This window comes from Acipenser ruthenus, chromosome 10, assembly GCF_902713425.1.
Source record: "Acipenser ruthenus chromosome 10, fAciRut3.2 maternal haplotype, whole genome shotgun sequence".
In the NCBI taxonomy this organism is placed as follows: Eukaryota; Metazoa; Chordata; class Actinopteri; order Acipenseriformes; family Acipenseridae; genus Acipenser; species Acipenser ruthenus.
In genome coordinates, this window is record NC_081198.1 from 38,251,507 (window position 1) to 38,270,585 (window position 19,079).

Genomic DNA, 19,079 nt, shown 5'->3' on the forward strand with positions numbered 1-19,079 from the left:
CTATACCCAGCAAACCAGACAAAACTCACAAAGAAAGAAATGAAATTTCTCAATTTTTAAAAGCAACATGTTTTTATTTTATTTTAAACAACACAATTGCCTGACATTTGGGGTAATTGTGGAAGGATTATGATGGTGTGTGGAGGGGTGGTTAAAATTAGGTTTTATAAAAACAATTATAATGTTTCGCTCCTCATTACTTTTTAATAAGCTTTGTGTCTTCGGTATAAAAAGTTTTCCCTTCCTGCTGACATTTACTGTTTGTTGCTTGGCAACCAAAAGTTACTGTACATGCAGCCGTGACATAACCACAGACAGCCCACTGACTTTCCCCTACCGCGTTCGGTGTGAACAGTGGTCTGCGACGACTGCAGAGCTGTGAGCAAGGAGGCGGCACGCGCGCCGCGTCTGGTGTAAACGCCCCTTTACTCAATTCATATGTAATACAAATGCTGTTCAGAAAAGTATTTCTAGTCAGCTTATGGATGCAGAGAAATTCTGTTTAACAGCCATTTGGAGGTTGGAAAAAAACATTTGATGGTATTGAAATTGACAGTAACACTGTTAAGCTTTACATATATACAGTCATACAGATAAAGTCATTTCCGGCATGGAAAGACTTCCTTTGCAGAGTGTACAGTAGTTTACTAAACAATTAAACATCCTGCTAAATGAAAATGCACAAACCCAGAAAGTGTCATTTACCTAACAGTCAGCAGTGATTTACAATGCGGACTCTGAATAAAATGTATGCAAAACAAACAATTGGGAGCACTTAAAGAATTGGTATTAGCAAGTTGAACATTTTTAGGACAACACCTTTAATCATCAAGATCTAGCACGAAATATTTTTCAGAAAGCTCAATAAAACAGTGAGGCTGTAAAAATAAGTGTTATTTTTAGAACAGTAACCTTTCTGATGATTGATTTTGTTCTTCGCTACTACGTACACCTATTCCACTTCATCACATGCAATTTCTTAATCTAACAGGCATAGTCCTGATCTAGTTTACATATAGATTTGTTTTTAGTAAGTCAGGGCTGGACTGTATGTTATTGCAAAAGATCCGGCAGTTCATGCCATTTGATATCGACAGGTATAAACAGTATACCTCGGAGTGACCCAGAATAACTTGTGTTTACAAGGAGGGTTAAACAGTTAAAGTAGTTGACTCTGACAGTTCTGTAAAACATATTCAGTACTAATAAGCACCCTGAATGAAATTGGCAGAAGACGATAATCGTTTTGGGAATGCGACGTGAACAGAACGAAGGCTTGTTCTTGGCCAGTTTTATAAGATTATTTTTTTATTTGAGGATTAAAATGAAAGAGCAGTTAGCTGTGTCTGAATTGTGAGAGGATTATACATTAAAAAGATTAATTAATTTTTAGGAAGACTTTCAGTAAATGCTATTAAACTGTAAAGGTAACTAAGCAACATTCTGTTTTTAAATGCTTTTCCTGTTTAAATTGACATTCTGAAATGTAACTGCGGTGAATTAACTAAAAAACAGATCAATCAAATCATTCTGTTTCAAATGTGATATTCAGTAGTACAACTGAATCGTACTGAAATCCGGATAATCAAGAATGTTCTGTTAATAAAATAAATCAAGGGTGACTCTTGTTCTTGCCTTGGTATTTCTCCATGTGGCTTTGTAATGGTTTACTTCAATAAACTGTGGTGAAAGCACAGCAAAAAGTGTTAAGTGCAGAATGCAAGATAAAACTGTATAGTGTACTGTAAAAAAAAAAACCCAAAAAAACACAAGTCAACTATGGTCAAGCAACATGCAGAGTACTCAATAAGCAGGGTACTGTATATTTAGAAGGGTAAAAATGGGATGGCCAGCCCCATTTTAATGATCTAAAATGACAGATCTAAATTAGTGAACCAAAGTAGTGAATGAATAAGATCACAGTGACTGAATAGTCACTGAATAGTCTCTTGTATTTTGTATGTCACAGGTCATGCATTTCCCTATATTATAAACTTCAGTGATAAAAACACACTTTATCCCAGTGTTGTACCCATTGATCAAAGGCATTTAAAAACAAATCTTCAGTTGGTGCTGTGAACAGTATGTTTAAAGCTGGTAAAGTGATGCATGTGAACAATAGGTGTACCAGTGTAGTGATTACTGTAACATGGATTATATGGAAGTGTAATAGGGGTTCTGGTTTGGGGGTTTTATTGTGTACACTTTCCAGGGAAAAATAAAATCAAGTTAAACATTTATTTGTTCACATTCACACAGAGAATATTAGAATGTAGTTTTATTGTATCATACTCTTTTTAAAAAAAAACACACATTAGAAATCTGAATTGTACTTTTATTAATTGTATACTACTTTATACACTTAATTAAATGGAAATGGCATGAGTTGCTATAATTATGAGCATCTATCTGACTTATGGTTAAAAAAACATTTCTGAAAAGACCTGTGATTAATAACTCCATTTGACAAAAAAAATAAAATAAAAAATACTCAGTTTACATCCATGTTTCAGTCCACTATACATTATCATCCCAGGTACCTATTTTATGCTCATGCCCCCCCCTCTTCCTCCCCCACCGCTGATCTCTCTATCTCTATACGAGTTGAATCCACCATCGTCTCTCCCTCCTCATCCACCAAGAACCTCGGTATCACCCTTGACCCCTCCCTCGCCTACTCTCAGCACATCTCTACTCTGGCACGGCACTGTTGCATCTTCCTCAGCAACATACGCAGAATTTGCCCCTTCCTTACCGACTACTCCAGTCAGCTCCTAGTTCAGGCCCTGGAAATGTCCTTGACTACTGCAACTCCCTCCTGGCCGGCCTTCCTGCCTCTGCCAAAACTCATCGAAAAACTCTGCTGCTTTGCTGTATTATGATATTTTGTGATAACTTGTAATGTGATATTTTATGACGCGATACTTTTTAATGCGATATTCTGTAACAATTGTAAGGGCGCCCTGGATAAGGGCGTCTGCTAAGAAATAAATAATAGTAATAAGTCAAATCCCTTGTTCTTGCCATGAACTCTCATTTACTGTACATTACAGTTTTTCAAATATCAACTAGTATACAGCTATGGCCAAAAGCCAAAATTCGACTTTATGAAGCAAAAATATTTAATTCTATAGGGTGATGCAAAACTTTTGGTCATAGCTGTACAATTAACCTATTCTTGTCATAGCCACTTCTCAAGTTTAAAAGTACATATCCCTATCGGTCATATTTTTTTAATTGTGGGAAGTAGCCCAACACAAGCCACAGCCAAAACATCAGGCGAACGAAGTCTACGCTTATGAGGAAACGCAAGTGTTTTCTGAAATCCAGTGTCATGGTTTACAAACTTTCATACTCTGCTCTTGAATATAGCCTAGTCCATTTTTGACCCCCCTCCTGTATAAAGTGAAAGTTGATGAAAATGTATTTTTGACATATTACTCTACTCAAATTCAATACACTACACTACTCACAGAAATGATTCAATTTTCTGACACACTAAGCCATATCTGTAGAGTTCTAGTTAGGAGCATCGCTTGTCCTCTTTGCAGACTTCCTCTCCTGATTCAGCTGTCACTGTAAGTGCCAGTAACTAGTCCAGAACTACATTCCTAATTAACTACAACCAATATAGAAGGCACAGTGAGTATAATCCATTATATCAAGGAAAAAGCACATTCTAGGATGTTCTGCCTGTGAGTAAAAATCCAGTGATAAATTGTGTGTTTATATGCTACACAATGATTGCCTACAAGATACATTAATACCATGAACAAACTTGTTCAGCAAGGAATCTCAGTTATACCAGCAAAAAGAGTGGAAAAAAAAGAGTTGTGCCCTGAAACCAACCAAAGTAAATGTACAGTACATACAATTATCATAATTGACTTGTTTGAACCATCAAGTAGTTCTACATTTCTTTTGTATAATTCAACATTGCCTTTTTCATAATTCCCACCCTCGGGTTTCAATGACAGCCTTGCATAACATACAAGAGACATGAAAGAAACCTCAAGAATGTACTGTGGTTAGATAGAGTTCCATATACTATGTTCGTAATGGTCCTTATCACCTTGAAACATATAGCTTTGCCACGATATAAGCTTCAAATATCTGCAGGTAATTATAATGGCATCTACAAAAACAAGGCGGCCTGTCTATCGGAAATCGGCAAGAGAAAACATTTTTGTGCTATACAGTATACAATGCACTAGGGCTGTGTTCGAAGGTTTGTTAGATAGCCAGAAATTCAAAGGTAGTTTTAAACCTTTGAAGTTTCGTTGGGTGGCACTCGCACTGTGTGCACTTTTTTTTTTTCTCTGTTAACAGAAACCGTTTGACAATGTGTGAATACCAGAAATCACACATTAAATGTCACTCACATGCAAAAAACTTTGGATTTGTATAATCCACATTAGATAAATAAAAGTGGTTGTATTAAAATCCACTACCAAATCGTGTATGGAGCAAGGTATAGTATCCAAAGAACTGGGAGGGTACCTATAGTGATTCAGTAAAATATGTACTGAATACCTAGTGTACAAGACAGTGTAAGAGAAGTGCTATGGTAGAATATGTTTGAAACATACAAAATATATGACAACACTAATAATTTCAATCTTGCAGAGGCAGGAAGCAAGGAAAGTGTAGCTGTCTGTCACCACTGCACATTCTTCTGCCCTCTCACCAACTGAGTTGATATTGTCTAAACATGAGGAGAAATTACTATTGGCAGTTGGTCCCAAAAAAGACAACTGCATTTTCATTTTGTAAAATTATCAATAGTTCCAACATTGGCTTATCAGTTTTATAAATGCCATTCATACTTTGACCTTTTTCCTGGAAAGAATGTGTGTGGTTTTTTTAAATGTTAAATGTCAGTTTAAAGTTCACTTAAAAATAGTTTTGGAAAATGCCCAGACTCATTACTCCTGTCCAGTTCTCACTTAAATGGAAGATTAAAAGAATACATTTTATTTTTGTTTTGTCAATACAATGGTACATTTTACTTTCCAGATCAGCTGACTACCCTTTATACATGTCATAGGGCTACTTCTGAGTGCTACCTTTGTATGGCATTTAGTACCAGTAATTGTATGATATTTGTGCACAAGATAACACTTTTAACTGATATGCAAGTGAAGTTACTAAGTATTTAAAATACATCTGTAATGCATTTAGACAATCAACTGAATGTAGTAATGGAAAATATCAGTTATTTTAGATACTTATTTATTGGTGGTTTGTCGGTTTTCCGGTTTAAAAAGGTATCTTACTACATACAAAATATTCACCTTAATAAAGATAGGAGTTCCATAGAAGATCCCAGCCTTAGAGCCGCTGCATTTCCATTATGTCTACACACCTTCAATTTAACATGATTTTACTAGTAGTCAAGTGTTTGACCATGTATGTCAAAAAGGATGTCACAGATGTCAAATGGGGTACAGATGGGTCAGGACCCAAGTCTTGAAGGGGTTCAGATTAACTTGAGGTCTATATGCCGGTGAACTCTAAACAACATGTGAAATGTTACCAGTTTTCCATTGCATGTGCAAGATCATCCAGGATGGGAGTAATCCACAGCTGTACAACCAAGTTTAGCAAAAGTGCTGGAAACCTTCTGCATGTTGTCACACTGTACTGACAAGTATGTAACACAATGAATCGAAGCATGTCATTTCCTAGCACAATCTTGTAAGTGACCCGCACCGAATGACTAATAATGTGCATCTGGCATATTCCATTGGCAACCAGCAAGGGAAACAAGCCAAACTGATGGTATTGGACTGTTAAAAAAAAAAATGCATCGCATAAGTGCTGATCACATTAATTAGGAATGCCATCAGGATTTCTTGCTTTTACAATCTATTCCTGATGTTTTTCTCCTTCTTTCGTTAAGATAGACTGCCAACCAACCCAGTTACTATGAATTACACTATGTAACAATTTTTGTTCCTGGGTAGTAAGTGTTATTTCCTAATTGCTTATGCTTCAAAAGTATAGGAAATGGCTATTATTCCCCACAAACTTTGCTTTTGTGACTAGGACAGTGATATTTTGAAATTTACCTATTTCCAATGAGAAAACGGGCGAATTTGTGTCTTTTCGTTCACATAAAGTCAGAAAAACAACAACATATGAATCCAAATTAACATGTATTTATACTAAAGTAATACAAAAATGACTACAAAAGATTTAGAAGCGAGTAGTTTTTCGAGATTTACGATTATACTGTAAATCACTTTCACGAATCAGCCCCCAAATGTAGTCTCCCATCATGTTCTCGTTATACTGTCTTTGGTAGCGGCGTTCAAAGTCCAGTATATCCTGGTGGAAGCGCTCGCCTTGCTCCTCCGAGTACGCTCCCATGTTCTCCTTGAATTTATCAAGATGAGCATCAAGGATATGGACTTTGAGGGACATCCTACAGCCCATTGTGCCGTAGTTCTTCACCAGAGTCTCAACCAGCTCCACATAGTTTTCGGCCTTGTGATTGCCCAGGAGCCCCGAACCACTGCGACAAAGCTGTTCCAAGCCGCTTTCTCCTTACTAGTGAGCTTCTTGGGGAATTCATTGCACTCCAGGATCTTCTTTATCTGTGGTCCGACGAAGACACCGGCTTTGACCTTTGCCTCAGACAGCTTAGGGAAGAAGTCTTGAAGGTACTTGAAGGCTGCCGACTCCTTATCTAGAGCTCTGACAAATTGTTTCATAAGGCCCAATTTGATGTGCAGTGGTGGCATCAGCACCTTCCGGGGGTCCACCAGTGGCTCCCACTTGACGTTGTTCCTCCCCACAGAGAACAGTCCCGCCTGTGGTAGTGCGCCTTGGTGTCTCTGCTGTCCCAAAGGCAAAGATAGCAGGGAAACTTGGTAAAACCGCCTTGGAGACCCATCAGGAATGCCACCATTTTGAAGTCTCCTATGACCTTGATGCCATCTCAGAAAAATGCAGATATGTATCCACTTAGGCAGCTGGAACTAAACTGAACTGGTGGGCTTAAGGACCCTGTATTTATACTACTATTTATATTACTGGAAAGTTCTAGAAAGTTCTAGAAGTTACTCCAAGTTTACTCAGCACTGAATCTATCTGGAATGTTCTGGAAAATAGGTAAATTTCAAAATATCACTGCCCTGGTCACAAAAGCTAAGTTTGTGGGGAATAATAGCCATTTTCTATACTTTTGAGGCATAAGCAATTAGGAAATAACACTTACTACCCAGGAAACAAAAAAAAAAAAAAATTGTTACACGGTGTTACCATTTCAGCTGCACAAAAGAGCTAAAATCTGCATTGAACAGGATTAAATTCAATGACTCCATGTTCTAAATAACAGTAGCTGTCACAAAGGCAATGCAATCACAAAAAAACACATTTAAACTTGGGTATTATACAGATTCCAACTACAATCCCTGTACAGCCAACATGCACTGCCAAGGTTCCATTCTTTAAATATTTAAATAAATAGGTCAGTTGTTACAAACACCTTTCTAATTTAAAAGACCTTTACTTAAAAAAAAGAACTACAAAGTCTCAGTGTCTCATATAACTTATCTTGTATCCACAGTTGCCTCTTGGTAAGCAGGGAACAGGAGTAGAGCAGAATTTACTGCAGGCTGTAGCTACTTACATTAATTAGTTTCAAAAATTAAACTGGTAGCAAGTTTCGCTGTGGAAATGATCATTTCAAATCTAAGAACTGAATTTCAGCAGATAAATTGTTCTCTGGCACACATGGGTGTCTTGAACTGAGATTCTCCATCACTCTAATAAACTTATTAAATCCTGATTGAGCCAGACTGATGGCAAGCTGAGAAGTTTGAATGTAGAACACCAATATGAATATATTAAAACAGTATTTACTTGAGGTATTTATTCTTGTTTTATTATTTTTTGGTCTATTATTTGGTCTTCCTATTCATAGAGTAGGCCTTCTGGAAATATTTTGGAAGAACCTTCCAAGCACACCAGAAAATATATTTCAGTCTTAAAATCAATACTTGGTTTTACACAAACATATCTGTGAGCTCAAACTGAGTTCAAATGGTACAATTTTTTAAAAATAGTTTAAACTAGGGATTAAGATCAGAGAGTTAACTTAAATATTCTTCTGGTCAAAGCCAGTATATTATGCAGCGTGTTACTATATGTTACAAAAATGTGTTTGAAATTATGCCCAACAACCCGATATTAAAATACACCTGTTGTAATTCTAGTTACTGTAATAGAAGTGGATCATAGCCATATTATAGTGCACACCTATTTGGCCAGTTAATAAGGACGTCATGGCATGTCCATATGGAACGGTGTTGGGATGCCACCTAGATGACTACTGGCAACAATGGTTACCTTTAGAGTTTAAAAAAATAAAAATACTGATACTGTAAGTGTAGCTTACAAATACAAAAATACAATTATACGCGTTTCTACTAGTCTAAACGTTTGTGATTTAACTTAATTTTTGTATTTCTTAATTCAGGATATTGAATGTTTATGAATGAAAGTGTAGCTTCTACGTGAATAGTGGCAGTGGTATAGTTGACTGTTTCCACGCCACGTGTAATTCATGTTTCTAGAATTAATTTACATTTTCCGCTATTATTATTATTTATTTATTTATTTATTTATTTATTTATTTATTTCTTAACAGACGCCCTTATCCAGGGCGATTTACAGTCGTAAACAAAAATACATTTCAAGAATCACAGTACAACTAATAATACAAGTAAGAGCAAGGTAAATACAATGACTTTGGTTCTACCAAGTACAAGTATGACAAAATACGATTCAATAACGGAGCAGATAACAGTGTCAGTGATAGTTACATCAGGATATAATTAAATACAAAATACTACAGATTAAATAACACTTGACAGATTACAGTACTCTAAAGTACAGGATTAAATGCAGTAAAATAGGGGGCAGATAAGAGCAAGTGAACCGCATTTAAGGAAGAGTGATAAGTGTCCAGGGGGATTTTTGTTTTATTATTGAAACGTATCTTTTTACTCAATAATCCCTCCAGTGATGGCTCAAGTTATGCATATATTCCACTGGTTTCAGTTAAGTGTATTTAACCACTATAATAAAGGTAGAAACGGGCAAAAATACATCTGTAAATCATCAATCTTGTCAGAAAAAGTTTCTATACATTTTTTTTTCATGAAAAAAAAATGATAGATTTCTTACCTGTTATAAACAGTTCAGCATCGGAGTCACACGTACATTTATACGAAATACAAAGTAAAACCAGTATTTCCCACAAAAGAAACACGACCGTCCTGGATCCCATTGTGACCTAATAGTATAAAAAAACACTCAACTGCCAGACGAAGGCTTAAAACTTTCTGGTAAGTAATTTAGCTTTTTCATCCCTTCTGTGGAAAAAGCTCCACGCACTTCCGGCTGATTAGAACGTATTGACATACTCCCACTCATGTGAGCCAGCGCTTAAAAAAAAAAACACATTTTAAAACAGTAAACTAAATCTTAGCTACAGTATATTTTGTGAAACGCGTCCTAGTATTATCAACAATAACATTCCCTATTAAACCCTTATACCCCACAGTGATTGTTTTAAACAGAAAAATAATGTCATGTCATGTCATGTCCTGTTTGACACGAAGATGACCAGTGTTTCCATGAAAATGTATAAGGTATTCTATTTAATAATGTTGTTATAAAAGTATTCAAATACCTTATTGACAAACAACAAACAAAAACATCAGCAACAAAAAAAAGAAGACAGCTAGACAGTAAAACCTTTTTTTAAAATGTATTAATTAATTATAACCCATTAATGTAAGAATATCCACTATTTTCAGGATTTTTGTAGTGCTCTTTATCGATGATTATATCATCATTCTTTCTCATACTGCATTGCCCCCCAAAAGAAACTACTTTTCTGGAGTTTTCATGATTTGAAGTATCCCAATAGCAATCTCAATGATATACAACTAAATACATCAAACTGCAACAAGAGGGGTAAGTATGCACAGAATACTTGTAGTATTTGGTGTTTTTAAGGGCTGGTTTATCCATGTTGATTGGTTAAAACCTAAAACCAGAAACTTTTCCAAATCAGTCACTTAACTATGTTACACTGGCCATGCACCGCATCACCTTGAACAACATCTTTACATGTGTTTATTAACGCTTCCTTAAACTTAGACAAAAAGGGCTTGAGAAAATGTACCGCATTTCTCAAAACATATGTTGTTAATTACATCTCTCACTAAGTGCAGTGCTATCTATGTTTATGCTAGCAGGGATGATAAGCATTATGATGACAAGGTTCATTTTCCGTGACTGATTTAATTAAGTGTGTTTACTAATAGCAAGTGTCTGTTACCAACATGATACTCCTGCAAACAAAATGCATCTCAGCGGGCTATTTTTTATCCAGTATAAATATTTCTAACAAAAATCTATGGAAAGTTCTGTTTTGCATTACCCATTTCACAAGTATATGGAAATGCATTTTGTGAGGTCTATTAAGGATCAGCAGTTCTTTTCTTCAGATTCAGTCCATGCTCTTGACCTGCATTAGGCATGTCATTTGAAGAGCAACCAGTCTGAGTATAAACTTATGCTTATGCAGCAATACCAGCATAGCACTTTACACAAAAGGTAACAAAAAATGTAATTGTATTTTTAATCTGCTTTTTTTTATATATATCAGGTTTAAATCTCAGGCTACTATTACATTTAATGTTAATCAAAATGACCCAGACTAAAATGTGGTGCTTGCATGAGAAATTCATTATTTATTTTTATTGTTGTTTCTTACTAGTTTTTTCTTACTAGTTTTATACCATTAAATTAATCGTATTCCTTTCCAAAAATGTGGGCAAAAAACAGCAGTGTGGAGTAGTGGTTAAGGCTCTGGACTCTTGACCGGAGGGTCGTGGGTTCAATCCCAGGTAGGGGACACTGCTGCTGTACCCTTCAGCAAGGTACTTTATCAAGATTGCTCCAATAAAAAAACCCAACTATATAAATGGGTAATTGTATGTAAAAAATAATGTCTAAAAAATAATGTAATTGTAGGTAAAAATAATGTGATATCTTGTAACAATTGTAAGTCACCCTGGATAAGGGCATCTGCTAAGAAATAGATAATAATAATATGGGGGTTGAGAATATTCTTGTAAAATTACTGAAATTACCGACATAAAAAGCAATACAATGTTCCTACCAAATGGTCAGGACAAATTAGTGTCCTCACAACAACATATTCATGGCATGAGGATTATAAATTATCTTGCTCTCACATATTCTTGGAGTTTACAGATAATTAAAAACTAGTAATTTTCAAATGTTGTTACAGAAAATATTTATGAAACATCATTAAGGTTGTTATCCTTTTTTTTTTTATCTTTCAAGGTTTATAAAAACCTCATACTTTTTATTATGTGTTTGGTTGTGGATTACAGAAGATATTAAATTTGTTTGTGTTGTGCAAAAAGTTAAATACTAACTCATAAATACTTTAGGAGCTTTCAAATTACAGAGTAGCCAACATAGCCAAGCCAAGCACATAGTGTCAAAACTCAACCCTAGTGACTTTCTGAATGTTTCATGCTGGCAGGCAAATACATACCCCAAACTTAGTCTACGTTGGTGAATAATTAAAGCAATGAAAGCACACATTAGTAGCTGTGATATGGTGTTACAAATCAAATGAGTGAGGTTTAATGGGAACTGACTATCATACTTTTGCAAGTTTGATTGCCAGAGGCATTTGGGGTCCTAGCCATCAGTTAGGTCTGAATATTTTAAATTACTATGAAGCATTTCTGCGTAGCCTATGCAAAATATAATCTCAAATGTGTAGACTCATACATGCCAACAGTCCCTATATGGTCAGGACAGTCCCGATATCCTAGCAAATGTCCCGAGTCCCGATGCATAGGAAGAAAGTCCTGATATTTACCCATAGAAAAAAAATATATATATATTCTGCACAGTAAAGTTAGTGAAAACCACATGCTGTGCTCTTCGTGCGGCTGACACACCTGCTCATAACAAACTCATACAAAGGTAAGAACGCTTCATTGTGTCTATTTTTACTGTCCTGATGGTCGTGTCGTGTTGAGTCGGGGGGGATGCGTCTATATTATATGATAACAAGTGTTTTTTACGTGTGCCCCCCTCCCGCTAAAAAGTTTCCAAATGTTGGCAAGTATGTAGACTGTTTGAAGAAGATACATGCATTGATGGTGATAATACTAATAAAAACATCTTTTCACTTCTTTATCTTCAGGGCAGTGGTGAAGGGATCACAGATAAAATACTTATAGTGGCAAGTCACAGCTGCCAGAATCCATCAGCTGATATAAAATATTCAGAATTCAAATAATATCCTCCAGAATACAGTGCAACTTTTAACAAGGAAATCTAATTTACAGCAAGTTCTTGGTACTATACTTAGTTTGTAGCTTGTTTCCTACAAGCAGTGTTTTAATACTGTACTGTATAGTGTGCCTGTGTGCATTCTGTACATTGTGAACCATATTGCTTATGAAGGCAGGTGTGCTATGTCCTTCCTTAGCAACAGATTTACAGTATAGCAATAAGAAGACTTGGAGTCCTCTTGTTTTTGTTGTTCTAATGTTATACTATGCAGTCTGAAATCTTTATCATCAGGTTATTTATTTACTTATTAATCTTTTTGTAGATAAGTCAATTGCAGTAGAACTGCATGAATGAAATGCAGTTGTTTATTTCACACCTCCTAATGCTGTGGGTGTTCTTTATTCAGTTATAGGTATTTCATTGTTTTCATTTTTGTGCCTTACTGTATGAAAAATTAAGTCATTTACCTCCTACCAGTGTTAATGTTTTTGAGTTGACTTTTAGTATTGTATTTGGAACATCAGGAAGATAGTGTGTGCTTATTTAATTGTTTACCTGATAATACCACCAGAGGAATGAGCAAAGTAAGGGAACATTCTTTTTTTTCTCTACAACAGTACACATGATATTATAGAAACATATCAAATAGGCCAGTATTGTAATTCAATAAATTACTCATTATAGAATCTTTTTTGCTTAGTGCTGTTGGAAATATTTTTTTCAATTTGTTCAACAACACCATGACCATACAGGAGATGCCAGTTGACGATGTTAATGTTAAACAATTTGTGTGAAACAGATAAAAGATTTATGAACTGCAATACAATAATAAGATCTTCGTTTTAAATAGACATTCCATAAAAACTCTTAGGAGTAAGTCTTTATTACATTTGTAGAAACTGAAATTGACTTAAACTTCACCAGGGAATACAATCATCTCTGCTTTTAAGATTACATGCTTTTACCTGCCTAGAGATTACTTGGCATGTTGCCATTTATTGACACTTCAAAAAGCAGATGGGGGCACAAGCCTATTAGCAGGAATACACAAATAAACCTTTCCCAAAGAAAGAAAAACTAAATCAATCTGTAAGTGAAAGATTTAAATGTTTAAAAGAACAATAATGGCACTGTTTATGGGTTTATAATTTTTAAAAGTATGAAGTATTTTACATAAGCAAAGTAATGGCAACTAGGTCAATACAGAACAATGGTTTTCCGATATAGACTGGGATTTATCCACCAGGAGGTTTGCCTCCAAACAATACAGACATGATGTGTGCCAAGTATGTGATAAAAAAACAGCCACTAGACAGGGAGGATCTTGAGCTGTTAAAACGGCTGGGTTGTTTCCTTACACTTCCAGGAATGATAAAGAGTGAATCATAGTAAAAGTAGGTTACTGATAAGTGTACTGTATATCTACATAGTGTGATTCAGTGTACTCCACAGTTTAATTGATAGAATTGATATGATGGAAACCTCGAACTGTGTGACTAAGGTACTCATTAACAGCTGAGTTCATTAGAGTGCAGGGAGACAGTAAGTAAATCCAGTATTGCAACACTTATACTAAACAGGTATCTTGGTAAAGCAATTTATTGGATGCACAGCACTGAGCTGATCTGCATTGTTTACAAATTATTAAACACATCTCTCTCCTCTCATCTGACATTCTAGCATATATTAAAACACACTGCTGGTTTTCAGTAGACAGAGAATTTGGTTTAGAGAACATTTATTTACCTCAATATCCAAGACTGCTCTGCCACCCAATATGCTAATCTGCCTACCTTTATCTGTGAGAACCATATTATTATTATTATTATTTATTTCTTAGCAGACGCCCTTATCCAGGGCGACTTACAATCGTAAGCAAAAACATTTCAAGCGTTACAATACAAGTAATACAATAAGAGCAAGAAATACAATAAAACAAGTAAAGTACAAGTTTGACAAACCACAATTCAATATGCCCCAGAAACCGATAAAGGGACTTCAAACAACATATTGTTTTACTTTGACTGCTCCTTGCCCCTTAGAGAATATCTGTCATTATGCCTGTTCATTTTACAAAATGACTCCTACTCCTGTTATGTCCCAGTGAGGGGGCTTGTAGCAGTGAATCCTGGCTTTGCCTATCGTTTTTATCTCCAGGTGCTCTGTGTTCCTTATCTACTCTGTGGTGAAATCAGGCATGAAAGTTTTATATTGCTTAATGTTTTTTTTTTGTTTGTTTGTTTTTTAAACCACTATTTCTTTAGAAGTTTTAAAGTACAAGTAGCACTGGTAAAGATTTTTTTTCATAGTTAGTTACTTGCTCATTGTGAGGTCATCTGTTAGTAGAAAGTGCAATGAGTCACATGATCATGGGGGAGCATATCTGAAGAAGAACTTCCATGGACCCCTGTCCATATGCTCATCATCAAAAGAGCTGCTAGGCTTCCTTCATGGAGGAATCTCTAATCTTGTGCTACAGTCACATTACCCACATTATTATGGTTGGAAATTCTTGGCTTGTGTCAGCTTTTGCATTTGAGAGGGAGAACATGGACAGATTTATCAAATTAGCTAGCACATTCATTGGTGAAACTTGAAAAACTGTGTTTCAAGAATTAAGATTCAGAGACATTTTTAATATACTCACAACACTTGCTTATAATGCTGTTAATGATTATTAATAATACGATATTTGAAAGCTGTCATTTATGTCACTTTCATTAAATGTCAAAGTCTTTATTACATTTATCAGGTAGCTGTTTGTTTGATTGTTTCTATACTTAAACAAGGTGTATTTGAGATCAGTTCAACTATTTTTAAAAATGTTTTTTGATATTTTTTTTTCTTCAGCATGTTTTTTGTTAAGATATTATTAATCCATACATTTGTCAAACATAAAAATGACCTTGAAATTATTAGTTGTGCTTTTATCGTTATTCCTTCTTCAAGAGATCACATGACAGAACACAGAGACATTGAACCTGTGATTCTTAATAACTTCTGGGAGCTAACATAGCTCCCAAGGAGATTCATATTATAAAAAACTAAATTAACAACAATATGAATTGATTTGCCTTTTGCAAGAACTCTAACACCAAGAAGCCATTGTAAACTGCTGGCTTGCTTATGCTAGCTTTCTCATTAACAAATCACATAACTAAGCTTCAGTACTGTAAACAAAAAAACTAAACAAAACCAAAAAACTGTATGTTTTGGGAAAGCACATGTTTGATACATTTACAGTATTTATTTTCTGATGGTAAATGTGATTTACATCATTTATCCAATTTATATGCATATACTGTTGTCAAGGTGAAAGAGGAGAATAGTACAATAGACCATTACTTCATCTCCCACTTACATTATCAACTGAAAAATATAGCTTTTGACATAATGCAATTTTCATCTTGAAAGGAAATTCTAAGAGGAAATTCATAAGAGAACTTAGACAAGTGAATGGGCTGGTACTGTTATTGCCAATAAGTCTTCTTCTCACACATACGATTTAATCTGTAAATATGTTAATATTTTGGTACTGTATTTTAAGGAAGTACTGTATATCATTCATGATTGTTCCCAGTGTTTCGTAACCTGTACTTGTTAATGTATTCACTGTGGTGCTTGCTTAACAATTCTAAATTAAACATAGCTATTGGCAGCTGTTCATTTCAGTACAGTTTGATAAGACTAATCTTATCTCTTAAGGTATCAAATACCTTTCATCTGTTACAGGTAATTCCAATGTGTAATTGAATAACTGGTCCTATCTTTCTACACCTACTGAGTGAGCACTTCTCTAAGTCCTGGCTGCACATTAATTGCTGTGTAGAAAAGGTAACCAGACCATGATTAATATTCAATTAAAACAAATAATTTTACTAATGAGTGGTCCCCTTGTATCAATTCCAAATGCATTAATTATTGTTTATAATTGGACTTCCAAGTGTTGTGACTATACCAAGTGAAGAGTGTTGTACTATGATTACAAATATTATGCATGCTGGAAAGGGATTCCCAGATGGGAAGTAAAGTGTGTCAGTAGTGCACAGTAACTGAATGCTATAATTTTACAGACAGCCATCCATGTAGCAACAGTACAAATCCAACCCAAAACATGTACATGTAGCCTCAGCCACGCAGTTATACTGCTGCAGTAAATAGGGGATTATACTATTAATATAACATATATAATGGATCCCTAACTGGACTGTTTTATAATCAAATGTATTATGATTTATACTTTGAATACCACACAGCCATGAGAAGTGTCCTGTATAAGATAAATATGTCAATATTCTTAATGTATTTTTCTTATCTTGTTAAACAAATAAGTTATAGGTAATAAAAAAATGCCTGCAGGGTACAACAATATAGGGCAACTGTTTTTCAGCAGTGTGATAGTTGTCTTACATCATCTTGTGGGCAACTCTTACAGCCAAATTTGCATAACCTAAATGTAGGAATAAAGCATACTTCAGCTAAATGTGTGATAAATACTGGAAATTGTATTGCTTGAGTGCAGGAATTGGAAGTCATGTTTCAAGACAGCAGGTAGAAAATGGTATTTATCAACATCACTTGAACTGTGGGGATAAAAGATTATTTGCTAAAAATGTTTCTGGACAATTTTCATTTGATCAGCTATTATCTGTTAGCTTTGCTGTTTGGCAGGATGGTAAATGCTTCTAAGGTTTGCCTCAAATGGACATCAAGTAAAGAAGTTATATGCAACAACCAACTTCACCTAAGCACACAATGCATGTTTCCATCCTTCAAGTAGTCCTGTCCACATCATCTTTCAGCTTATGAACCATGAACAGAAATGTCTCTGTATTGATTCCTAATGTCCTCTGAAGCTGTTCAACTGTGAAGCCAGATAAACTGAAGCAGGTTATTAAAGGAGGAGAAGGCCATCTGTCTCTTTGTACAGGTCTGTTGTTGCAGATCTCTCTGCACTGAATTATTTTGCCTCCAAAAAATAGCTAATGCCAGGTGTTACATTAACGGGTGTACTGCAACTGTAAAGTGATCCCTCAAGGTCATATCTGTGAAATACAGAACAGCAAATCCCCCTCAATAAATCGCAAAAACAGCTGAAAGTAATGTGGCTGTTAATGCAACTTATGTGTGTTATATACTGTGCAGGTTTCCTATCCACTTAGACACTAAAATCAACCAATCTCAGTAATGGATATGTCTAGTGTGACATGCAGATGTACGCACTAAGTTTCATGACAGTTGGATATGTTGTATATGGAGATATCTGTGACGTGTGACATACAGTACCTACATATGGCCGCCTCCATTAAATCCCTAGAGAGCTACTACATCAATACACTTTGTGGAAGGTACTGGAGTTTACTCAATTCATGTAAATGGTTGCAGGTCTAAATACCACCATTGTTTAAATCATTAAAGAAGGAGGCTTTGAGAAAACTAACATCTTTAACTGTGTGGAGGTCTCCTAAGTGTATTTTTGAAAGGTTATGCAAGTCCTAACCTAATATATAAACAATTGCTACTTTTAGAGCAACGAAATAGGCCATGCTATCGTTAATGTTAGTAACATACATCTCGTGTCAGTATGAAAAAATATTCCATCACCATGATATTACTGAACACAGTATGCATAATAGAATCTCATAACAAATCTCAATGCTAGGTTAAAGATGAAACTCTTATTAATAGAACTATACATCATTTTAGATTTTACTTTGATCTTTATTAGTTACACCTAATCCCCAAGTCTCTAGAATATGACTAATTTAGCTGAGGTGTGACTAATTAAGCTGATAGTAAAGTGGCTTACACTACTATGCAATAGAAGTCTTTTCTTTTACCCTGCACAAACATGTTATGAGATGCTAGTCATCAATATTGAAAATATGGAGTAACATTTTATAAGGGGTGGTGGGGAGGGTGGTCATACAAGAACATACTGCACAAGAGGGGATGTATTATTATTTGTTTATTTAGCAGACACCTTTATCCAAGGCGACTTACAGAGACTCGGGTTTGTGAACTATGCATCAGCTGCAGAGTCCCTTACAATTACGTCTCACCCGAAAGACGGAGCACAAGGAGGTTAAGTGACTTGCTCAGGGTCACACAATGAGTCAGTGGCTGAGCCGGGATTTGAACCGGGGACCTTCTGGTTACAAGTCCTTTTCATTAACCAATGGACCACACAGCCTCCTATCTAGTACCCTGGTTTATTTATTCAAAACAATACACCAACCAGTATTTTATGGGTTCTTTTTTTATGATAGTCCTCTCACACAATTTCTTTCTGATACCAAATGAAGATATAACAACATTTCCCCTTAGAAGTTTTCTGCTTATTGAGCACTGGTTTAATCCAGGTGGACCGTTCTAGATAAAACAGAAATAAATTGAAATGTGGAAACATACATAATTCTTGCTTGTGGTAAAGACATTACATTCAAACATATTTGACTGTGTGGGCTCTGGCTGTGAATGTTATTATTTTTCCCTGAGGTTTATAGACAGTTATTTGGGTATTCATTTGGTGACATTTTTGACACAAAGTATTGCTTAATCTTCTGCAACATGTTGTTCTGAGATAGAAATTAACACTGATTTTTTTAGAGGGAAGTAGTAAATACAAAAGGACTGAGTTTTCTTGAATGTTTCTTCTGTATTTGTTTATAACTGTTTCAGTAAAATTGATTTTAATGCAAGTGTTCACCAATCCA

At 35.3% G+C, this 19,079-nt stretch overlaps 1 protein-coding gene across 2 annotated transcripts in view; it reads right to left on the reverse strand.

Annotated features, from left to right (window-relative positions):
* The window catches only part of LOC117403550 (tissue factor pathway inhibitor-like), a 29,933-nt gene extending 20,503 nt beyond the window's left edge, over positions 1-9,430 (reverse strand). The window contains exon 1 of one of the 2 annotated variants that reach the window (XM_034005746.3): positions 9,196-9,429. In XM_034005746.3, the coding sequence (XP_033861637.2) occupies positions 9,196-9,298 (103 nt within the window). In that variant the 5' untranslated portion in view covers positions 9,299-9,429. Of the gene's footprint in view, positions 1-9,195 lie in introns of both variants that reach the window. The other variant, XM_034005736.3, reaches the window with a different exon arrangement.
* Between the last annotated feature and the right edge of the window lie 9,649 nt (positions 9,431-19,079).